General features: G+C 46.5%; 1 protein-coding gene across 4 annotated transcripts in view; it reads right to left on the reverse strand.

Moving 5' to 3' along the window:
* Window positions 1-157: 157 nt before the first annotated feature.
* Window positions 158-24,997, reverse strand: part of LOC308496194 (TBC1 domain family member 22B) — a 65,708-nt gene continuing 40,868 nt past the window's right edge. The window contains exons 9-14 of one of the 4 annotated variants that reach the window (XM_081044992.1): window positions 21,719-21,825; window positions 21,186-21,261; window positions 18,870-18,997; window positions 18,493-18,588; window positions 2,255-2,330; window positions 169-2,122 (exon numbers count right to left, since the gene is read on the reverse strand). In XM_081044992.1, coding sequence (XP_080901118.1) covers window positions 2,010-2,122; window positions 2,255-2,330; window positions 18,493-18,588; window positions 18,870-18,997; window positions 21,186-21,261; window positions 21,719-21,825 — 596 coding nt within the window. In that variant the 3' untranslated portion in view covers window positions 169-2,009. Of the gene's footprint in view, window positions 2,123-2,254; window positions 2,331-18,492; window positions 18,589-18,869; window positions 18,998-21,185; window positions 21,262-21,718; window positions 21,864-24,997 lie in introns of all 4 variants that reach the window. The other 3 variants (XM_081044989.1, XM_081044991.1, XM_081044990.1) reach the window with 3 other exon arrangements.

Raw genomic sequence — 24,997 nt, forward strand, 5'->3', positions numbered from 1 at the left:
GTTTGCTGATGTCCTCTGAAACTGCCTTTTGCTCTCTATTGATCCCTTGCTTGTCCTACAGAGGGCCTGTCCTCCATTTTGACGAGTACAACGAGGAAAACCTGAGAAAATAGACTCCTTAGGTGCCAGGTGACACAAAGCCATGCGAGAAAAATCAGCAATGGAGGAGGAAATACACTATTTATTTTACAATTCTTTCACTTTATCCACAATTTCCCATACAAACATAAAAACTAAAAAAATAAAACCACCACTTGGGCACACAAGTGTCTTTCTTCCGTCGGGCTGAGGGCAGGTCACGAGCCCTCTCTGTGGAGGAGACCACTGAGGCACACCGAAGGGGGGGAGCAGGGTTAGGAAGATGCCTGAGAAACAGCTCCAGAGGAGAAATGAACATGCCTGCGTGCTGGGGCGCCACTGGCAGGGACTCGGGGGTATCACAACTGGGACACTGCTCGGCTTCCCAAGAAGATGACAGCTGCTTGCCACCATCCCCTACTTCTCTACTACCAAACACCCAAAATCGAACATGGGTCACACAGCTCATGAGCTGAGTGGGGTGTGATGGTGACAGTGGGGGACACAGAATGCCTCTCTCTGAGAAGAGCCCCAAACCCCAGGGACACACGGGAAACCCCTTTCCTTGGCACTGACAGTCAGTTCCTGTCTTAAATATAATGCTGACTTAAAAATGTGAAAACAAAAGCCCTCCCCAGATTCCAGGGGAAAGGCAGGGGCTAAAAACGTGGAAGAGCTTCGCCTCTGCGGTCCTCTCTAGGGGTGAAGGGTGGGGAGCTCTGTCTGCTGGAGACGGGGAAGGAGCAGGGCAGGTGCTCCACAAAGGCCCAGGCAGGGGTGGGGTTAAGGGGGGAGGAGGAAAACACTCTGAGACACTGACGTCTGGGATGGCTGCCACTGCTTTTCGAAGCAGCTCCATCTGCTCAGCTACGCTCACTCTAGCAAACTCCCATTCACCTCCCTCACGGGGGGGCGGGGGGGGGGGCTGGAAACCAACCTGGAGGCACTGAAGCCACTTCCCTGGCGACTTCATCTGTGCTAGTGACCTAGATTGCTTTCACATGTTGATGCACATTATAAATATAAAATCAGATCTGCTACAAAGAGGACATATATTTGTACATCTTTCCCCATATACATAATAACACCATTTACACATATCTTGGAGTGGGTCATCATGGAAAAAGGGTTTGGAGAGGTAAAAAGCCCCTTCTCCCTCCCCTGCCCTGACCCTTCCGCAAGGGATGCTTGTACACCTGGTCACGGGGGCCCTTCCCAGCTGGTTGTGAGGGGGACACACAAATTCAGACGTGTAAGTAAATGCTGATGGGTGTGTACACTCATCTACACACACAAATGCACGCTCACGTACTGGTGAGAAAAGGAAAAACAAATCTCCTAGCCCCTGGGTGCAGGCCTCTTCCCAGAGTTAAAAGCATCAATGCCTCCTCCATCTGAGAAACGTGGTCTACAAACTGCACCTCACTGGCTCAGACTAGGGCAGAAAGGAAAGAGCTGGGATGGGGTGGGGGTGGGGGATAGGCCAGAGTCTCCTGAAAACATAAGGCGTTTTTGACCTGTGATTGAATCAAACTATGTCACAAAAAACAACAGTATCAGTGGGGGCCAGGAGGCAAGAGACAGACAGTCCACGGAGAGACAATGGGAGTTAAGACCCTGAGCCTTCCCTTCCAGTTTCTTTTCAAGGGGCAGACGACCCTGTACCTCCTTTTGTGTCCTCTCCCAGACCTGGGCCCGTCCACATGGCATGGGAACACTGACAGTGGTCCCGGAGACCCATCCAGAGACATGGAGTGGTGGACAGGCACGCCAGAGAGTTAAGACTTGGGCGGCGGACGTGAGCTTTCTACAGCAGGACTGGTTCCCGGCCGGGGTCTGCGGCTCCCACAATGGCCACAGTGATCAGATTGCCATCAGAGATGGGACAGTCTGGGTCCTCATGGGGAGACAGCACCTATCGGCGGTAGTGGTTAGGGGCGTCGGCAAACATGTACTTGAGTCGGTACGCCTCGGCCAGCAGCAGCCCGATCTCTTCGTTGCCCCAGTGTATCGTAGGTAGGTTTTGTAGCAGCATGAGGAGACCCTGGAATGCAAGGAGGGGATGTGATCATCCCGGGACTACAAAGTGAAGGGCCAGCAGGCCCTGGAAAGGGGCCCCTTTCCCTTGGGTTACACATGCCAGAGGGTCTGGCCTCCCCGCTCCCAAACGGCACACAGCCCTCAGCTCCTAGTTCCCCTTCAGGAAGCCATGAAAGGCCTCTGCTAATTCTCCAATCCATTAACACCTGCCTCTTGAAAAATATTATGCACAGAGAATGACAACAAGAAATAAGGATATTTACAAGAGAAAAGTAATCACTCACCATCCTAATAACTCTCCTAATTTTGAAGTATTCCTTTTCATGTGCATATTTCTTTAAATAGTTGTAATCATAATTATGATTTTACGAGCTTTCAAATAATTTAACTGTAATTTTCATGTTTTTCCATGCAGCCCTCAAAAATGATTACATTCACTATTAGTACTCCATCACGTGGTTATACCCTAATTTACTCAACCATTTCCCTTTTGTAAGGAACTTAATTTGCTTCCTTTTGAAAACAAAAACACAAACCTTTATTGGAGACTGCTACGTATCCTTTTGCATCTGCCATATTGAAATACCAATGTTCACTTGTAATCACGGCTTCTATCCTCTGCCCTGTTCTTCAAAGACCATCCTCAACCGAGCTGTCCAGCTCATTTTCCACTGTTCCCAACGTACACACCTCATCATGCCAGGCCCACTTCGGCCAGATTTATCTGTGCTTCCACAGTTCAATTTAAGTTATTCCATTTTCTTGGAACACCTTCTCTTTTCTCTTCCACCTGTCTAAATTCTATTCCATTTTCAAAGCCCAGGCCCTTCAAACAGCTCTATGGAGATAGCCTATTAACGAGGATATAAGAATAAAAATCAACGTGAGCCTTTAGGTTCTCTCTGTAATTTAGTTACCCATGCTATTGCTGCTGCTTCAAGTTCTTTCTCTCTCTGAACTGGATATTCTTATTATTTTTCTGATTATGAAAGTAGTAGTAGCAAGACACAAGCTCTGGAGCCATAAACATACTGACAGATTTGATTACATATAATTTTGAAGCCTTAATATGTCAAGAGACACCTAAAATAAAATTAAAATATAAGAAACTATAAAAAAAATTAAGGTTAATGTCCAAAATCAAAACAGAGTACCTACAAATCACTAAAAAAAAAAAAGGGAAAATGACCAAAGAGACAAATGGCAGAAGCTGTGACCAGGTCACGTACAGAATGCCAGTGGCTCACCCACATGCCACGGTTACTTTTTTTTTAACAGGACTTTATTGGGGAACAGTGTGTACTTCCAGGACTTTTTTCCAAGTCAAGTTTTTGTCCTTGTAATCTTAGTTGGTGCCGTTCAGCTTCAAGTTGTTGTTCTTTCAGTCTTAGTTGTGGAGGGCGCAGCCCACCATCCCTTGCGGGATTCGAACCGGCAATCTTGTGGTTGAGAGGACGCATTCCAACCAACTGAGCCATCTGGGAGCTCAGTGGCAGCTCAGCTTAAGGTGCCGTGTTCAATCTTAGTTGCAAGGGGCAGAGCCCACCATCCCTTGTGGGACTCGAGGAATTGAACTGGCAACCTTGTGGTTGAGAGCCCGCTGGCCCATGTGGGAATCGAACCGGCAGCCTTTGGAGTTAGGAGCACAGAGCTCCAACCGCCTGAGCCACCGGGCCGGCCCCACGGTTACTTTTAAAAACCTCACTTTGGCTGATGTGAATACTTCAGCAGTGTTTTGTAATTTTCAGTGAAAAGGTCTTGCATATCTTTTATAGGATTTCTTCTGTTAGTAACGGAAATTTCGCTGGGCACAAAGCCGCCTAAATCAGATTGGCCACACATCACTGCTATGTGTGGCCAATTCTGGGGCACTGTAACTTCCGGATGTGCCCTAAACTTTTTTTCCTTCTCCCCTTCCTAGAAAATGGGTATAAATAGAGGCGTGGAAGCAGTCACCTTAGACCACAAGATTAAAGCCATGTGTTGAAGATGGCAGACCAAACAAGGTGGAAGCAATGAGTTCCTGCCACCCTGAAGCCATGTTAGCCCTGGGCTGCTTACACTTAAGCCTGTTAATCGAAGAGAACTAAACACCTATCTTATTTTAAGCCACTATTATTTTAAGGTCTTGATTACATGAGGCAAATTTATATCATCTTAACAAATACAGGCCATGTCTATCAACATAAAAAATGTACATGGGGTTTGATCCAGCAACTCTACTTCTATGTCCCCCTCCTAGGGAAATAGTCACACTCCTACAAAGGTATTCACTGCATCATTGCTTCAAATAGTGGGGAAAATGACACTAGGGAAGTATCCGTCAGTACGGGAATAGTGAGATAAACCATAATTATCCGTATCATGATACAAAGCAGCTCCTATAACAAATGAAGGACTTACATGTGCCAAAGTGGAAAGACATCTAAGACATTTTTAGGAGTAAAAAAAGAAAAAAGTAAGTTGCAGAAAAATATGTATAGTATGTCACTTAGGTTTTAAAATTATAAAAATTATTTATAAATAATTTATAAAATTTAAATTATTTAAAATTATAAAAACAATGTATTTATAATTTATATATGCACATATGTATATAAAATTTTAGAAGGCTAGGTGATATACTGTAAACAGCAGTTACTTTTAGGGATGGGAGACGTTCACGTTTTCTCATTATACTTCTATATCTTTCAAGCCCTTTGTTTTCAATTTTTACAATAAATCATTGTATGTTACCAGTGTGAGATAACGTTTTTTTTTTTTTTTTTGAGTAATACACATCTGTGGGAGTTCTGTTTAGTAAAAAATAAAAAAGCAGAAAATAAATTACCCATAACTTCATAATCAAGAGGAAGCTACTTCTACATTTTTTGGCATATTTCCTTCCAGTCCTTTTCTGCACATTTTACACAGTTGAAATATTTTCTCTACATAATTTTGATCTATTTAGCAATTATCATAAGAATTTCCTCTAACATTCAAAACTCCCAATAGACATTATCAATGGCCAAACAATTTTCCATGATGCAGGTGTACCATAATTTATCCTATATCTTTCTGTTTTGAGCACTCACTTCTAGTTTTCACTATAATGAAATTATAATGAACAGCCTTGTGCATAAAGCCATATTTTAGATTATTTCCTTGGGCAAGATTCCTAGGAATGAAAATTACTGTGTCAAAGAGCATGAACATTTTTAAAGTACTTAATACTCATCCAGAAAATGCATTCCATAAGAGTGCTCCTTTCCCTGGATCTCCATCAGCACTGGATACTCTTCAATAAACAAACTTTGTTAATTGCAACTCCTTTCCCTGAGGTCTCCAAGCCTGAGAATAGACTCCAAGCCTTAGGTCAAAATGGTGGAGATCCCACAGAAAGAACATACGGAGAAAGCAATCGGGCTGTGTGCTTTTCTATCTGTCCACACTCTCCCAGTCCATGGTAAACAAACACCCCCTCCCATCACATCATGGATACCGAAATTCACTCAAAACAGACCCCTTACTCAACCAGTCACTGATATTTATTCAATCTGCACATTTTACACAGTTGAAATATTTTCTCTACATAATTTTGATCTATTTAGCATCTACCCACATGCTAACACTGCTTTTAAGAACTTTTAGCTGCTCTGAACATCTCTGGAGTGCGCATTTCTCACAGCAACCATATCCCTGGGTTCTATGTTAGCGTCAGTTCTAAATCCACATTTCTTTTCTTTTTAAAAGAGAACCTTCATTTTTATCTTATTTTTTTAAAATGTTATCTTATTGTCCCTTGGTATATAATGCTGTCCCCATGACCTCTTGTCTCCCCGACCTCTGGCCCTTTTGACTCCTCTCCTGCTTCCTGTGCCTTCCCCGCAAGCACCGCACCCCCACCCAACCTGGCAAAGATTTCACCTTCTGAATGTGTTTCATTAATATGTTCCTTAACAAGATCTAATGGCAGATTAAATAACTACCATAATTTCAGAGTAGTGATGAACAATGTTTTGAGATACCTGAAACAACTTAAGATGACACCAAAACACTTGCAATTCGCGACAAAGACAGGTCCTGCTCATATCACTGTGCTTTGTTGACTAAGCTCATTATTGTACTAAATGCTAACTTTGAATTAGGGGTCTGGGAAAATAAAACTATAATTAGTTTCCATTTACACGCAGGGATCTCCTGCCTTCTAGATGCGAACTCTAGATTCCAGTTCCTTGCTCTTTTTGTGGCTGGTCCTTCTCTTGCTCCCCATGGCAGCTCACAAGAACTCTTATACTTCCCTCCAGCGTCCAGTTTAACACCCAAGTGTCCACATTAACACTCAATGTTAACTTTTCTAACTTCATTCATTGGAAAACTTTCCTTTTTGGACAAATTGCTTTTGTTGGCATAGAATCTCACTCCCACTTTCAACCAGCTTGCTAGGTGAGATCAAATTGCTATCCTATTTCTTGAGGGCACACCTCATGGACTCAGCAGCCCCTACTTTCCACGGAAGGGAAGCTGAAGGAATGACATCTGCTTAGCCTCACAGCACATAAGCCAGAAAATTCCAGGGGCCTGTAGACTCAACGGGACCCTTAGGGCTTCAAGCGATCCTCCCACTTGTCATCACAGCCAGTGGTTCCAACCAGGCTGCAAGAGCTGAAGACCGCAGAAACTCTTAGAAATACACGCACCCTAGCCTCATTCCTCAAGTTTTGGATTCTAAAGACCTGGGATGGGACCCAGCAATCCACACCTTTCACAAGCGTCTCCAATGATTCCCGCAGGCAACCAGGTCTGGGGTTACCACTAGAGGAATTAAAAAGCTCCTGAAGGAATAAAAGCACACTTGAGACGCAGGCCTAATAATGAGATCCCAAGGAAGGAAACCCCTAGACGTCATACACAGAGTGATTCTCATTAAATAACGGTCAATCTTTAAAACAGATCACCCTGTAGCCAAGTTATTATTTTAATATTTTCAAAATTTTTACACATGTAATATGTAAAAAATAAGAAAATGGAGGAAATGATGTAGACTTTTTGACATTATAGAACATCCACTATGTTTTGTAAAGTGATAAGAGGTTTTAAAACAAAGTATAAACAATGGTTCCTTTAACAGTTATATACACACAACATGAATCTGTTCATATAGATTTGCAAAAGGAAATGTCTGGCAGGAAATGTATCATCTTTGTGTGGTAAGATCTGAGGTACCTAATTTTTATTTTTCCTAATTTCTCTATAATGGTTACGTACACATATAATTGTTAAACAAAAGCAACCAACAAAGGCATGATCTATCTAGAAGAGAATATTCTTTGTTGGGATAGGATCTACCTGTAATTTCCACTTCTTGTAGCCTTGCTAGAAGCCTGGTAATAATTCTATCCCTGGCCAAGTTAATGTCCCCACCTTCCCCACTGGCAGTGAGGCCAAGTATGAGAAACCACTCTGCCACCTGATAGCTATGCCTAGGAATGCACACACCACCACCACCACCCCGCATCCCATTGCTGTAACAATGCAAAAACCTGCCTAATACATTGATCAATTTGGGAAACACATGAAGAGGTAGAAACTACAGGATCATGGCTCGTGGAAGAAAGTGTTAGTCACAAACCAGGTGCTTTTATCTAGAGGTAAAGAAGATTCCAAATTAATGGAAAAGGGCAATGGCTTTCACAAAAGAAAAGCTGGAAATGGCTGAAATAGTAGAAAAGGGCCCAGGTACCTGCCAAGAATCCACAGATCCCAGAGGAAAAGGAATACGGCAGAGGAATTTGAGCCGTGTGTGTGTGTGTGTGTGTGTGTGTGTGTGTGTGTGTGTGTGTGTGAGAGAGAGAGAGAGAGAGAGAGAGAGAGAGAGAGAGAGAGAGAGATAGCGCGCGCGAGAGAGAATTAGATAAGGGGCCAAGGGAAAAAACACAGTTACCCAATAAAAAAAAATTGTAATAATATATACCCATAACAAAATACGAATACAAGTCTCGTGTATGCTTTTTTTTTGGCACCCCTGGTATATACTGCTTGCATTGGAGTGAGAAGTGGGGCGCAATGCAGAAAGAACAAGAAGTCATAAAGGAAGCCATTTGAAGGAAATCTGGATGAGTTGATTAATTTTACTCAGCGATAAGAGTCAAGCACAACCAAAGATAGGATGTATAATAATTGACAGGAAAAGAACTTAAAAGGTCACATGAAATATCTACTATTAAATAAGATACTGTAGAATCACTTAGCAATACTGGAACATTTTTTGCAAATGTAAAGTATATTCAAGCATGTCAAAATACTTTCCTAGTCAAGTAAGTCTTTTAAAACAAATCCCGGGGCCAGCCTGGTGGCTCAGGTGGTAGGAGCTCCGTGCTCCTAACTTCAAAGGTTGCTGGTTCGATTCCCACATAGGCCAGTGGGCTCTCAACCACAAGGTTGCTGGTTCAACTCCTCGAGTCCCACAAGGGATGGTGGGCTGCGCCCCCTGCAACTAAGATTGAACACGGCACCCTGAGCTGAGCTGCCTCCCAGATGGCTCAGTTGGTTGGAGCGCAGGCTCTCAACCACAAGGTTGCCAGTTCAATTCCTCGAGTCCCGCAAGGGATGGTGGGCTGCACCCCCTGCAACTAGCAACTGGTAACTGGACCTGGAGCTGAGCTGCACCCTCCACAACTAAGACTGAAAGGACAACAACTTGAAGCTGAATGGCACCCTCCACAACTAAGATTGAAAGGACAACAACTTGACTTGGAAAACACACTGTTCCCCAATAAAGTCCTGTTCCCCTTCCCCAATAAAATCTTTAAAAACCAAAAACCAAAACGAACAAACAAAAAAACCCAAATCCCTCCTGTTTTGAGGATCCATGAGGTAGCAAAACAATTCCCCTGGTTTCAATACAAATTTTCAAAAAAAATGCCCTTTATGTACACTTCTTGAGAGCCCAACTTATTCGCTGGTCTCCCAGGCATCCAAGTACCTAGGGCATTTAGCAAGTTTCCCCTCAGAGAAAGCCATGTTGATTGCCCCTCAATGGCTTGTTTTGTTTATGTGTCTAGAAATCATGTTCTTTCTCACACCAGCCTGCTTTTGGCGGGAAACCTTCAGTTTCCAGGGCTCACTCTGAACCCTTCTGGGCAGGATTTAAACCGGCAATTCACTGGCTCTCTGTAAAGATGGGGCGTGCGTTTGGGCAACATTCCACACTCTCCCCCTTGAGTTCCTGTAGAACGGATGGGTGGATGCCATCTGGTTCAAGGGATGTATTTACACTTAGTTTGTTATTTAGGCCTGGAACGTCCCACGGGCTTAGCACTGTTTCATTTAATGACTCTGACCTCTCTCCTCTCCTACAAAAGATATTTTCAGAGTAGGAATCTCTCTAAGATTTTCTTCCGTAAGATGAAAGCAAAGGATTCTGAGACCAGCTGCTACTCTGGTTTAGACTCATCAGCTGGTCCCCATGACTTCCTTGTCGGTTCCCATTTTATGTCACAAAAGGAATTGTGACGGCTGGTCCTTGGAGTTCCCTGGAAATTGGCTGAGACACCCGAGGCCCTGTTGGCACCTGCCCCGACATCTCTGTGGGGTCCCATGCTTTTCTGGGCTCCCATAGATGCTGTCCCGAGATGACTTCTTACTCTAGTGTGACCAGGCATTTATTTGCTCAGGTGCTGTTCTGACTCGGGCACACTTTTCCTAGATACACTGTTATTGTCAAGTAAGTGTCTAGGTTTCCTGTGGGTTACTTTATTCTGCAGAAATTTTCTTTAAAAAACAAAATATTTATTACAAAATGCAAAATGTCAGTGACACAAGAAAACAAGACCACGAGCCCTGGCTGGGCTGGGGACTGAAGGCCAGGCTCAGGAGCGGGCCAACAGGCAGTGGTTTGCAACCTCGGGGGGATGGCCGTTCTCAGAGCAACTGCCACCTGCCCTTTACCTGCCAGCTGCTCGTTCACTGCATTCTCCGAGGCCTGGGTCCCTGGTGGAACTGATATGGGAGAGCTCCCTCACTTTGAAAGTTTTAAACCTCCCTCCCTATAGAAATTGTAAGTCTCCTTTTCCCTAGTTTCTTAGCTCTTTAGCCCCTGGTATTAATCACTCTTCTAATCAGTTTCTAAATCCTAAACTAAAGATTGCTCCTGGCCTAAATCACAGAATCTCTCACCCCTGCTTAATAACTACTTAAAAGCCTGTGAGCTATATTCATTGCAGCCCAACATTCCCCCAAGCCATTCCAGACCTAACTCTTGGATAAATAAACGCCATCCCAGAGACCAAATGGGTTTTAATACTCCTCAAGCCAGTCCAGACCTAACCCCTGGGTGAAATCAAGATAACTGGGCTTCAAGTCCTATCCTTGGAGCAAGCGCTTTTAATTTATTAACTAACATCTGTTTCTCCTCATCTAGGGGCCATTGGGATACGAATTATGCTTCAGCGAGGCTTCCAGTGCACCCTGACCAATGCAGATATGAGACCCCCTCTTCTTTAAGAACAGACATGACGAGAGTTTTGTGAATTCCCAGTGGGTAGGGACAGCTCTACCCCTCTTCTCAGCTTGAAGCAGATGCAGAAGTAGAGACCTCCTGTCCCTCAACTCCCCACAGAGATTTATGGGGATCATGTCTCTCAGGGAAAACAAAGCAGGTAGTTAGACACAGGTAATGGGGTCTTGGCATTCCTGCACATCCAACACAATTACGGGGAGCACCGCCTGGAGTCCTCCCAAATTCTTCCCTTATCTGCCCTAAGCATTAGCTACTGTGAGGAGACTGACAGACCATAAATTAGACTGCTCCTGAGCAGTAAAGGGCCACCATGACCTCCATCTCACCATGGCCACATTATACCACTGTTATACTCTTCTTGTTTGGTTTCTTTCTCTCTCCCAGCAGCTCTTCTCGTTTGGTTGTGTTACGTGGTGGCACACTGACCCAGGGGCCTGCCAAACTCACTCACAGAACTCCCGCAGATTTCCTGTCCTGGGTTTGACACGGGGAAGTGTCCCCAAAGTCTGATGCCCACACCTGCCCCAATGGTGTTCTCTATCCTGGGTGTCAGGAAGAACAGCATGTTCTCCAGGGACCTAACTGAGGCTTTCCCAGACCCACTAACATTCCAGGCTCAGCCTTGGCCCGAGAGCAGAAGCTGGCAAGTGCACTCTCCTTGCTATGATTTTGTTATTTAACAACGGATTGTACATCCCTGGGACTCGGCTGACTTTTGGGGTGGGACCAAGGCATCCCTCCTCATCCCATCTCCAAAGAGCTGGCAGGGCAGGTCAAGTCCCAGACGTTACAGGGCCAGGCTTCAGGGCTGGCTGTTGATGTGACAAAGGGAAGGGTTCCAAGTTTCCCTCTTGTAGAATCAAGCCCAACCCCCTTCCCACGGTCTTCACCAGTGCTGTCCCCTCACCTCCTGACATTCCAGCCACCCTGCTTTCCCTCTGCCTCCTCCTTTCCCCAGCACCTCAACCTCTTATCCTGCAGGGCCTTTGCTCTGGCCGTTCCTCTGCAGGGAAAACCCTTCGGCAGACCTCTGCGTGGCTGGCTGCAGCGGCCTCTCCTCCACCTCCCCATCAGGGAGAAGAACCTAGCGCAGGGCAGGCCCCGGGCAAGTGCTGAGAAGGGCCTGCTCTCCGTGCAGCCTACATCAGAGCAGGGACAGCTGTCACATGCGCGGCCCATTTCCCTGCAGAGTCCCTTTTGCTTCCCTTCTCCTTCCAGGATCTGTAACAGCCTGACAGACCCCCTTGGGCAGGTACAGCCCTCCTCAGGCTCACAGCCGGGGGATAGAAGCCCCCACGCCCTCCCCCCACAGTTCCCTTCCCCTCACAACTGCATGTGGAGGCCCCGCTGGTTACGAATTAGGATCCCATGTCCAAGGCCAATGTCAGCCTATCTGACCACCACTGCAGCTTCCCTTCAGCCAGGAGGGTTTCCCACCATCACCGCTCACACCCCAACACACTCAGTGCTGCACAACCCCTTGCACGGCCACCACCTCGCATCTGATGAGTTCCGGGACTTGTCGGCCCTGAATCCTACTCGTTACACTGTTTTCTTCAAGTCTCCAACCTGCCAAAATCAAGATCGTCACGCGGTACCAAGATTCAAGTACAATCACTTACTCTTCAGCCTTCCCCTGTGAGGAAGGAAGCTTTCGTCCATTTCGATTGGGGCAATTTTTACATGGTCAACAGTCTGTCTGGTGGGTAGATTTTAGTGTAGCTGCATTTTCCTCCACCACTTACCCACTTACTTTCCTCCCCACCCTTCAATGGTGGCCTCACGACAAACTGAACCACGTGCCTGCCCTTCTCCTACCATGCACTCCCCTGTAGTCTTTTCTTTTTAAATTTTTAAAATGTGATATAACTTGCATACAGTAACTACACAAATCTTAAGTGTATAGCTGGATGGCTTTATATATATCGGGGGTGTCAAAAAAATGTAGACAAGTGGACACTTTGGTCAGCATTGCTCAAGCAGTAGTTCACCGTCATCAGAAGTGTCTGGACGCTGATGGGAACCACTCTGAGCACCTCTTGTAGATGCAGACATCAAACGTGACTTATAGTCATCTTTTGTTATCGGTATACAGTGAGTATTACAATTTTAATAGTTTTCCTTACTTACAATGTGCATACATTTTTTTGGCACCCTCCGTATACATAAAACCACCACCCCGATCAAGGTGAAAAACACGTCCTGCCCCAGAAGGCAGAAGGCTCACGCTCCTCCCCAGGCAACACTCCCCACCAACCACTGACCTCAATCAACCATCAATTAGTTTTGCCTGTTCTTGAACTTCACATAAATGCTTTCCTACTATCTTATTTCCAAAGTTATCATGACACATCTAAATAATTTTTAGTGGCAAAAAACTAGCTTAATTAACCCAGGCTCCCTGGAGAAACAGTTGAGTCCAAGACTGGGGCAAAGAAAATACAAGACAAGCCTGGAAACATCTTGTGGTGCCAGAAAGTAAGAAACTGCTTAAAAATGATAGGGTTGAAAAGGTACCAGAACCAACCTAAAGGCGTACCCCAGGGCCAAAGCTGGGACAACAGGACCAGCAAAATAAATAATGACAATTGGGAAATCCATAAAGTAAAATAAATACCCACGAATGTTACATTGATATAAATAAATATTTGAATAAGAAATGGAATGGAAGGGACAGCTCTTCCTTGGAGTAGAATGCCAACTAACAAGTATAGAAGAAATGATGAAAATAGAAAATCACCACTAGGCAAACATCATAGTAATGATTGTTACAGGCAAGAACCATTAACAGATGTTAGTGGGTGAAAAAGAAAGATGACAAGCGGGGTAATTACATAGTATTAAAGTGTCTCCCCAGAAGATAGTTATTAATTATCAAGGGGAAAATAGTAACTTTACAACAGTGGAGAAGCCTGGTAGACCCACCACGCACCACGTGATCAAGGGCAGCAGTCACGAGACGTGCCAGCACCATGCACCACGTGACAGCACGTCCTGCGAGGGGCACGTCACCTCTGTGGTTTCTTCTCTGAAAGGCATCACCCTCCATTTCATCACGAGAAAATGCCAAACAGCCCTCCATTCAGGGACATTCTATAAAATAACTAACCAGTGCTCTTCGAAACATTTGAAAATGTTGTCACAGAAGACAAGGAAAGACTTGAGGAACTATCCCAGATTCGTACCGATTCAGAAAAAGAACATAAACGGAAAAACTGGTAAAATTCAAATAAGGTCTGTAGATTAACAGCATTTTATCGACATGAGTTTCCTGGCCGGTTAATTGTGGCATGGTGTGTAAGATGTAATATCCAGTTGATCGGGGCGGGGATTCTGCACTATATTTGAAACATTTTTGTAAGTGTAAAATTATTTCAAAATGAAAAGTAAAGAGAGAGAGACACACACATACACACAAACCCCTTTAAAAACCTTGTTGGGGTAGAATCCCTCATCCCCGGCCCCTCCTGAGTCTGACCCGCTGCCCTTCGTGGGCAGGTGGCTCTGAGGCCCAGGAGCTCCCTCAGGGCCGTGCTCAGGGCTTCAATACCGAGGCCCAGAGGCCCTCCCTGCTCCAGCCACCTGCACTCGTGCCCATTAGAGCACCTCCTTCCCACAGACACACGTGTGAGGTTTCCAGCCCCCTGGGTGGGAGAGCACCAAAGGGCGCCAGGATGGTGCAGGCCCTGCTGGCAGTGGGAGGAGAAAAACCCAGCAGCTACAATGGTGGCAGAGCAACAGCAGGACCTCGGAGGACTGCTTTTCCAGTTTCAAAACCACCGGTTTTTTGTTAAACATTTATTTTGTGAGAAGATATCCTGCCAGCAATTGTCAATGAGAGGGGAAGAGTGGTGAGGGGGCAGGGGAAGTCTTGGGAAGAGGAGGAGGAGGAAGAAGCAGACCCCTGCCTGTGAGAAGCCACCATGTAAGCATGGATTCCAGCTCTCTATCACTTATTCCCTGGGTGACCTCGGCCTAGTTATTTAATTGTGCTGTGACTCAGTTTCCCCATTTGTAAAATGGGGGTCGTAACTATAACCTCCCTTGTTGGACTGTTCAAGGATTAAATGAATTAGCACAGGAAAGCATTTAGAATAGTGTTTGGAACATCAAAAGTGCTAAGAATTAGTTATTATTATATTGAATCTTACGAAATTGCCAATATTTGACCATTTTGACCGATAAAAACAATTTCATAAAATGCAACCTATTATCATAATTATCCTATCATGCCAACGCAGGCTACGGGCCAGCATTACTGAGGTCTCCTCTACCATGAGAGGCCAGGCCCAGCTCTGCTGAGGGCTGTCATTTCCAGCAGCCCGTGGCCCAGAGGACCGGGGCTTCCTGCCCTCACAGCACCCGTGCACGGACACGCCTCCAGTTCCCTTGCTCAGGTCTCAGGAAGGAAGGAAACTGTGAAGGTGACTCTCTCACTGCCTGTTTTTGGCCCCCTCTCCCAGGCAGCATGACTCCAAGCAACCGCTGGGCCGGAAGAGGCAAGCGACTGTCCTTCTGGGGGCTCTCGCCACAGCTGGGCACTGCCCTTTGCCCCTGCACCCTCTGACACCCCCTGTCCAGCCCCATTTGTTCACCCAGCTTGGCAGTTTCACCCAGGATGAGCCGAGCATGGTTTACTCAGGTAAGTCAAAAACCACTCAGACAGGTTTCTAAAGCTCTGTCTTCACTTTACTGCTTCCCAGACTGAGGAGTATATTGCAGGAAGCAATACTAACGATGATAAATTCACTGTTTTGACGGCTATATACACAGTACACGATGCTGACCACTTCATGTGTATTAATTTGTACAATTTTCATAATGGCCCTAGGAGGCAGGGATTCTTATCCCCATTTCACAGGTAAGAAGACTGAGGCATAGAGAGCCAATTTACTTCTTAAGGGTGCACACCCAGAAAAGTGGCAGAGCTAGGATTTGACCCCAGGCAGACCGGCCCCAGAGACCGTGGCTTACCACTGTCCTATTCTGTATAGTCCCCAACTTTAGGAGGCTCGCTGCTTCCTGACACCCTCCACTGGCTCCCCTCACAGTGGGTTCTTCTTCCCTGCTTTGTAAGGGTGAGACATGGCTGGTCGGCTGAAACTGCCACAAATCTGACTTTCATCTCTGCAGTTACTTCATGTGGTTTTCCTTTGAGTCACTACAGCTTTTAGCCCCAAACTTCTTTCTCCCAGGCTAAGCCTGTTTGACTCTCTGGGATACCCGTATTCGTTGAGAGCTTCCTTTGCAGTGATTTAAGTATAGGCGGCCCTTTTCTCTGCAGAGATCATGGGCCAGTGTCTCACCCTCTCGAACAAGGTTCTTGTGCCTCGTTCCTCGCACCTGGGCCACGCTTCTGTCTCCTAAAGGACGTCTCCTGACTATCCTACCACAGCCAGACACATTTGTTTTCTCATTATTCACAGAATTATAGAACTGTGGGGCTGGGAGGCACTTTGCAGATTATCCAGTTTCACTGCCCATTCTACTTTGTCTAAAAGAAAGCGGCGAGGCTCCTTTGTACGTACGACTAACTAAGGTGCTAACACAGCAGCTGATAGAAAACCCCCTTGTTATTCTGTGGGTTATTGGAGAAAGACTTCAGATCCACCAGATAATCGAATATGCTACATCTCTATGTCTAGCGCAATTTTAAAGTCATAGACTGTTGTCCTAGGCTGTCGAGACTATAAACTGCTAAAAGCCATTCCAAAAATCACCTCCACACTCCCTGAGTTAATCCGGGAAGCACTTTCATCACATGTGACAAGGCCCTCTGAGCCTGGCTCATGATAACTAAATCAGATTCCACGCTCTCGATATCACCAACCACATTATCAAAACTGGTAGCTCTGCCGACACGCGGCCATCGCAGCCCCGTGTGCTCATTCATCCTAGGACGTCACATGTGCTGCTTGTTGGCAGCAGCCGTGGCTCTTCATCAGCTGCCTGCGGCCTTGGCACCACAGCTGGCATCTACTCACAGAAGCCCACTCTTCCCTTTTTCTTCCAAAGCCCTTACTTGGGCAAGTCAGGTGCTGACTCCCCATCGAGCCGCTGAACAGGCTTCTGCATTCAGCCACCACCTAACACCCAGGGATCACGTGGAGACACTGCTGCTCTCGAGAACACCTGTGTTATTAGTTAGAACTTAGAAAAACACGCAGCCTTCCCTGCCTCTCTTGCCCCTGCTTTGAAAAAAAATACATGCCCATTTAAAACAAACAAACAACAGCCCCCCGCCCCCGCCCCGTTCAGAATGCATCAAGCAGAAAAACCAAAGCCCACCACTGCCCCAGAGCTGACAGCCATGAACAACCTCAGGCCTTTCTCTCTGCAGACTAGAGCCTGGCAATCGCTCTCCTCACCCCGCAGTTCCCATCCCCAGGGCTCCTGGAGCACCTGCCTGGCATGCCATCACCTAACAGCTGCCCTGCTTCCGTGTTCTTCACATCCCCAGCCAAGGCTCCCAGGACGCTGCACTCTCACCGCTCCCCTCCGCCTCCTGTGCTCCACCCACCTCTTCTCCCGGCCCCTTCGTGCAGGCATGGGCCAGGGCTCAGGGCTGGTCCTCAGCTCTCCTGTGTCCTCACTCCCTTCCTTAGGGGTCTCAGCCACCATCCTGGCTGTAAGGACCATCTAGCCCAGTCCAGACCTCTCTCTCTCCCCAACTCCAGACTCGTAAGACTTACCTGCCTACTCTACATCTCCATTTGGATGTCTAATGGCAGTTAAAACTCAACACACTCAAAACTGAACTCCAGATCTTCCTCCAGAAACCTGCTCCTCCTAAAGCCTTCTCGGAAACTGCAAAGTCATGCTGACTCATCCCTTTCTATCATACTTGACACCCAACTCATCAGGAATTCCTGTTGGCTCTACTTACATCCAAGATCGGGTCACTTGTCATACCCCACTGCCACCATCAGGTCCAAGCCTCCCTCATGCCTCACCTAGAGGACGACGATAGCCTCCTGGGTGGTCTCCTGCTTCCACCCTTGCCCACACCTACCGTCCACACAGAAGCCTGAGTGATCCTTTGAAAACGTAAGTCAGGCTGTGTCCCTCGTCTGCTCAAGACCCACTTAGGGATCCCCTTCTACTCAGAGTAAAAGCCACAGTCCTTACAGTGTCTACAAAGTCCTCTGTGATCTGGGTCCCTTGTCACTTCTCTGGCCTCACCTCTTCCTGCTCTTCCCCTGGACCACTCTGCTCCAGGCCACACGAGGCGCCATCACACTGCTGCTTTATAGCCTTTGCACTGGCTGTCCCCTCTGCCTGGACGTTCTTTCCCCAGACGTCCACATGGCTCTCCCTCACCTTCCCTACGCCTTTGCCCAAATGTCACCTTCTCACTGAGCCTATCCTGACTACTTGATTTGAAATTACAACCTGTCCTTTTCCTACCATCTAATAATCTCTTTATCCTGTTCTACATTAAAAACATTTTTTATCACCTTCTAACATTCTTTTAAATGTGCTTTCGTTTATTGTAAGTCTCCTCCCAACTAGTATGGAAGCTCCATGAGAACAGAGACATTGCCTGTTTTACTTTCCAAAATATCCTATGCCGTCATTGATGCTGAGCATGTGGCAAGCATCCAACAAGGGCTCGTCCGGGAATGAATGAGATCCCTTAGGCCTGCCCGGCAGCTCTGCAGCCTTTCTGGCACTAAAACCCTCTCAGATTGAAGAGCTCTGGGCCCCAGTGACTGCCTGCCAACTGGGAGTGGCAGCTTCTTCTGAACCCCTTTTCTCCTTCCCTCCTCCCAGCCAGGTGCCTGCTGTGGCACCTTCTGCCTGTGCGCCCCCACCAATGGAATATCTCACTCTGATGCTCATCCCCAGCTCCGGCGGAGCTCCTGCCCACTCACCTGGAAGTCCTCCTCATCTAAGATCTCTTTCCTCCACTTGATCAAGAAAGCCGCACACACGTAGAGATGAAAGTGGGAGAAGCCTTCTGGTTCAGACTGGGAAGGCAAAAAAAACAGAGTGAGGGCTCCAAGCCCCGCCAAGGAGCTGGCTCTAGTCCTCTTAGTTCCAATCGTTCCCCAAGGTGGGAAAGCTGCACAGCACCCCTTTCACGGCTGGGCACGCTGAGGCCTGTACAGCAGGGGCTCCGCCCAGGAAGCGGAGGCAGACACAGAATTAGACAGGAGGCGGGGGGACTTCTGAGCAGCCGCACTCCATCACAGGGCAGCAAATGGGCGCACGGGCAGCCTGGCGTGCAGAGGGCAGGGTCTCTTCAAACCTGGTACGTGTCCCACAGGCGGATGGTGCAGCGCAGGGGAAGCTCCCGCATCAGCAGGTTGTTCATCCAACGAAAGGCAAACTGTAGGTATTCGACCTCGTACCTCCTGAAGTGACTGTGTACCTGCTCTGAAACAGGAAGTGTCATTGGCCCTGGGGGCACCACCTGGGGGACCAGGCCTTCACGTGAGCCAAAAGGGCCGTTTCCTTTTCTTTCCACCTCCTTCCCCTGGGGAAGCCAGCCAGAGGGGCAACCCGGCTTCTGGTTGTCCTGTTGCAGGGTAACCTCAGCCTGCGCACACAACTACTTTCACATCCCATAGTGAGGTCCCAGGTGCCTTTCTTCCTTCAGGGGGCTGCTCTAGCCACAAAGCAGGAGATGCAAGGTTCACTAGGACTCATCGGAGAAAAAGCCAGACTGGCGGTCACCTTGGCCACCTTCCTGCTGGTGAGGATTTCCTCTTCAGCATCCCTGACAGATGGCAGCCAGCAGGGACTTACGCCTGCCAGTGAGAGGCTCCCCGGCTCCACTCAGGGCTGCCCCGCCCGCTGACGTCTGAAGGCATTCACCAGAAAGTGCTTCACCACAGTCAGCAGACACCAGCTCCCTCCTCACTCCCATCCGTTGGTGTTTGGGTGATATTCTAGAACAACCCCAAACAAACCTGATCCCTGCTCTACATGAAAGCCCTTCAGATAATACTTAACAGGATTTCAAAAAAAAATCACTATCCTCCTCAATTTCGTAATCTACAAAATGGAGATAATCACTCATACCTTAGAAGGTTTGGGAGAGGATAAAATGAGAAAATAAAAGTGCTTACAACAGCACCTGGCTTGTGGGAATGACTTACTGCAATTTTTGAAAGAATAACTATTAACAATGATTATTTCTGGGACGTAGAGTTTAAGGAAGGGGGAGGATTTTTACTTCTTTTTGTGAATTGTTTAAACTTTTGTAATAAGTATTACTTGTATAATTCAAAGAATAAAGGTATATACATTCAAAAACCCACCACCCTAGACAACTACGCCATTATTTGTCAGGTGTTTATTTGTGAGGGCAGAATCATCAAGGCTCGGGCAGACAGGGGCAGAAACCACAGCCTCTGGCCTCTAGAACCCGACTGACGAGCAGCCCGTCAGCCAGCTCAGCGGCCCTGCTATGACAGCACGTGCCCTGTACCACGACCCAGCTGAGGGACGCAAGAGCCCTAGATGCAGGCCCTGCCATGGGGCTAACAGCTGGGTTGGGGAGACCAGAGGAATTATAAAGGAAACCACTATAAATAAGCAAATTAGCTGGGAAGACTGAAGTCCTAAGTCATACAAGGAAGCTGACGTGAGTGGAACATATCAGGTAAGGTTTCCATGAAACGAGAACCTGGGAAAGGAGAAAGAGAAGAAAGGCAATGCTTGCTGAAAGCAGAATGTCCATGACTGGGAAAAGCAGGAAATAAGATAGACTATTTGGTATAATAACTGGTGAAGTTCTAAAGAAGCTTTGCAACTTAACTGGTGCTAGAGATTCCCTGAACAGACCTTCCTGTTAGGTTCCACGTGTTCTTTGTGAAACTTAACTCTGATTTCTCTCCCTGAGGCTCTGTTTCTTCATCAGTCAAGAGTAGGGCTTCCCGAGCTGCCTTTTAGTTGTAACATTCCATTATTCCAAGCCAGAGCCAAAGAATTCCTGGAAGGCTCCTGTTTCTCAAAGACATTCTGCTTCAGGAAGAGCCCCATCTTATCTCCCCCAGCCCAAACAGGTCACAGGGAGCTCCGGGAAGTCCTGCTGGGGTATCAGCCAGACCTGAGGACCCTGCGTCAAGCCCATGAGTCCTGAGTTACGTCACCTGCTGAAGGACAAGGTCAGACTACAGACTTGATGCTAAAAGCAATGGAGGGCCACCAGAGATTTTAGGGCAGAAGACGGATGTGGCCAGAACAATGCTTTAGAAAGGTGCAGCTGTGTGATAGGAGGTTTGGAAGAGGAAAGAGTATGAAGGAGGCATGGCGGGATCAGAGCAGTGGCTAGGAAAATGGAGAAGAAAGGGTGAGTTTGAGGAGAGATGTTGAAGGAGAACTGATAGAATTTGGTGACAGAAAACTAAGGAGAAAAAAGAATGTGCTGTAACAGCAGCACACTCACCTCACCTTCCTGCGGAGATCTAGAAGGATACTTGTGCCACTAAGAGCACAGAGTAAACTGGAAAGAGTCATGGCTAGGAACAGGGCTGAGGAAGGGACCCACAAGCATAACTTGCTCGCGTCAGAATCATACTGTGTTATTGCTAGAGAATTCCTGTTCCTCGGAACCTACCATCAATCCGACTGACAAGCTCTTCCAGTGCCTTGACCTTCTTCTGGATCCCAGGTTGTGCAAAGGTGTAGTTATCCTGCAAATGACACAGAGCCCAGGATAAGCAGGGACTCCAAACAGTTATGCTACCACCCATCGCATTCACAGAAACACGTTTAAAAACACAAGCTATTTTTCCAAAGCTGGTGTCAGTATTTGGAAGAACAAAGGAATCTAGAGTACAGCAGAGCATGGGGAAAGCCTGACAGAGTCCTGCACGCTAGAGGCAAGCCACATGGTTTGGGTGCAGCACAAAGTAGGGACGTGCTCTGATGACAAAGCCAGGGCAATGTGGAGACTTCCTGAGACTCCAGGGGACCCTAGAGTATTGCCTTTTGAAAGCTGTGAAGCTAATGAAAGAGGTAGGAGTGGATGAACCCCAAAGAGGAGCTATGCAGGAGTGGGAGGCTGTCTGATGCAGAAGAGCAATAAGGGACCCAAAGGCCTGCAGGAAGCCCCGACCCTGGGCGTCCCACATGGGCAGAACCACTTACCTGGATCCCATCCAGCAACTTGCTCATGCACCAAAAGCTGTCGGCTTCAATGCTTCGCAGCATGTCCTGAGACAAATTGGTCACATCAAAGTTCTCCACATCCTCTTCTGTAAAACAAAAGGTGAAGAAAGTCCAGAGGTCTTCTCTAAAAAACGGAGAGAGAAAGATAAGAGTCTAGTATCTTTAAGGGGGTCCTTCCAGCCAGGGCAGACCCAGGCTAACTTGACGCCCAGGAGCAGGGGTCTGCTCTCCTTCCTCCGCTCCTCGTCAGGTGGGCAAAAATGGCCCAGGAAAGTTCTGGAGCTCGTACAACACTGAACAGGCATTTCTCACACCAGTTCTGCTGGGGCCAACATATCTTTCTCTTCCCCTGATTTGTTCATTCCGTTTTAGAAAAAGATACTTCAGGCCTCGTGTTCAATGAGCTATACCCAGCCCCCTGGAGATGGGTTGGAAAACTTATTCGATTTCAGAAATTCAGTGAGCCGTCTACCATATTCATTAGCTAGCCCCTGCAGTTCATTTTTAAAGATGGAATCCCCAAATTCTGACAAGGCCGACACATGGCCTCACAACTTAGAAATGAAGATGAGCATGTGAAAAAACGATGGCCCAAACCTGTGGTAGCGTCTAGGTTTTAATTTCATCAAGTTGTTAGTTCTAAGATGGATTCTGTAAAACATCAATCCCATAAGATATTCAAGAAAAAAGGGGTCCCACAGAACCCCTGGTTGAGAAATGCTGCATTATATAGCTCATCTTGGAGATTCACAAAGGTCACTCACAAACAAAAAGATTTGAGAAGTTATAAGAAATTTTCCAAATGTGCTTAACCTTGCTTATCCAGCGTTTCCCAAAACTTCTTTAGCCATGGTACCTCTTTTAAAGGGGACCATGTGAGGTGTAATCAAAACATACGGTGAATATTTAAATTAAAAAAAATTATTACAGTAAAAGACACATTGCCATTAATCTTCCTCAAAATACTCCCTCTCACTTTGAACACACTTATCCCACTGTTCTTGCCACTTTCTGAAGCGGTTCTGGAAGTCCTCTTTCATGAGTATCTTTAGTTGAGCTGTCGTGGCTGCCTCCATGTCCTGAATTGATTCAAAACATTTACCTTTCATGGTCATTTTGACTTTGTGGAAGAGCCAGAAGTTGCACGGTGCCAGGTCTGGTGAATAAGGTGGATGAGGACACATTGCAATGTTTTTATTTGATATAAGTTGCTGTACCAGAAATGATGTGTGATACAGAGCCTTTCCATTGTGATCACAAAATACGGTGAATGCTGCTGCTGAGTGCCACCCAATGGAAAGGCAGGGATCTTCAATACGGGAATGAGCTATACCCAGGCCCCCAGAGATGGGTTGGAAAACCTATTTGATTTCAGAAATTCAGTGAGCTGTCTCCAATACTCATTAGCCAGCCCCTGCCATTCATTTTTAAAAATGCAATCCCCAAATTCTGACAAGGCCGACTCATGCTCTCACCTCTTAGAAGTGAAGATGAGAGTGTGAAAAAAGATGGCCCAAACCTGTGGTAGCGTCTAGGTTTTAATTTCATCAAGTTGGTAGTTCTAAGATGGATTTTGTAAAACATCAATCCTATAAGATATTCAAGAAAGAAGGGGTTCCAGAGACAAATATGGTTGAGAAATGCAGCATTATATAGCTCACCTTGGAGATTCACAAAGATCACAACAAACAAAAAGATTTGAGAAGTTACAAGAAATTTTCCAAATGTGCTTAACCTTGCACAAACCCTTTTGGGGAAGGCAGGGTGTTTTGTCAGAAAAGCTATGGTCCTGGGAACAACCTAGAAGTTCGACTCGAAGTACAGACACAGTGAACACATGTAAAGTGCAAACAACGGGGCCTGGCACACAGTAGGTGCGATATAGTTTATTTTAGATGAAGTTTCTTAGGAATGTGTAATGACACGGGAAAGTATGTGAGTGTGTTAAGGGAAAAGAGCAAGGCACAAAACTATTTATGGTATCCTCTCATACTGTGCATACAATATTTATGTGTGTTTACATAAGCACAGCGGAAAAACAAAGTATATCACAAGGCTTACCGTGCTTATTCCCCAGGTGGTAAGGATAAAGCGTTTTTATTTTCTTTAAGCTTTACTAGACTTTACAAATCTTCTACAATAAGCACAATTTTATAATCAGGAAAAAAATGCATATTATGTTAGAAAAAAAGAGCTATAATTGACTACAGCTGTCTTTTATCAGCAAAAAAGAATCAAGATTTTGTAAAACAACACGACGCCTGCAGAAACTAAGACTTCAGGTAATATACAGAGGTCCATTTGAGAAATTACACTGAGCAAAGAAAAAAAACCTTCCAAGAAATAACATCTTTCTTTTTTTCCTAACTGAAACACTTGTTATGTAGAGTTTTTGGGCGGTGACCATGTACACACTATTAATTTAATTATACTGGGCTGTAAGACCTAGCTCAGAATCCTTTTTCGTATCACATTTCCAAGCTCCTTGCGTGTGGCTGCTCACTGCCCCACGTTTGCCTCCCCCCCCATCTGTATCCATTCCCCAGGGACAGATACCCAGGTTTCTCCAACACCCACGACCGCAAACAATGCCTCCAGGAACTGTCCCTTCAGAGGGCATGAAAACTGCGCTGGGCACAGGTGGAGGCAAACCTACCCCACAGGGGCCACCAGACCAGACTGCTTTCCAGGACCAGAGCACAGCAGCGCCAGAGGAAAGAGCGCCGCTTCCTTGCACTAACTGTCCAAGGAGGAGCTCCTGCTTTATGAGAACAGGGTTGTAAGAAACGCTGTGACAGCTCAGGACAAAAACCACCTCCGATGACTCACACACGAAGTTTCCCAAATGAAGACCCAGAGCTCCATAATAATGTGAAGGCTCTTTCTCACCTGGGGCTTCTACAATCCCAGAACCCTGCAGTGGAAATGTCACTGGGCATGGAAACCATACAGAGCAGAATAACGAGGGAGAAAAGCCTGGATCCGTGAGAACAACAGAGAGCACGGCTGCCACGTCAGCCCTGGTGACCTGTGGCCTTTTCCAGACAGAAGACCACGTGCAGAAGAGCACAGACTCTGCAGCCAGACTGCTCAAAGCCGGGCTATCACTCACCAGTTATGTGGCTCTGGGCAAATGGCTTTACCTTCTGCGCCTCAATTCCTCACCTGTTAAGGTGGTGATACCCTACCAGTGTCACAGGACGTTATAAGGGTTAAAGAAGTTCATATATTCAAAGTGCCAATAACAGTGCCTGGCAC

This window comes from Rhinolophus hipposideros, assembly GCF_964194185.1.
Source record: "Rhinolophus hipposideros genome assembly, chromosome: 3".
Classification (NCBI taxonomy): Eukaryota; Metazoa; Chordata; class Mammalia; order Chiroptera; family Rhinolophidae; genus Rhinolophus; species Rhinolophus hipposideros.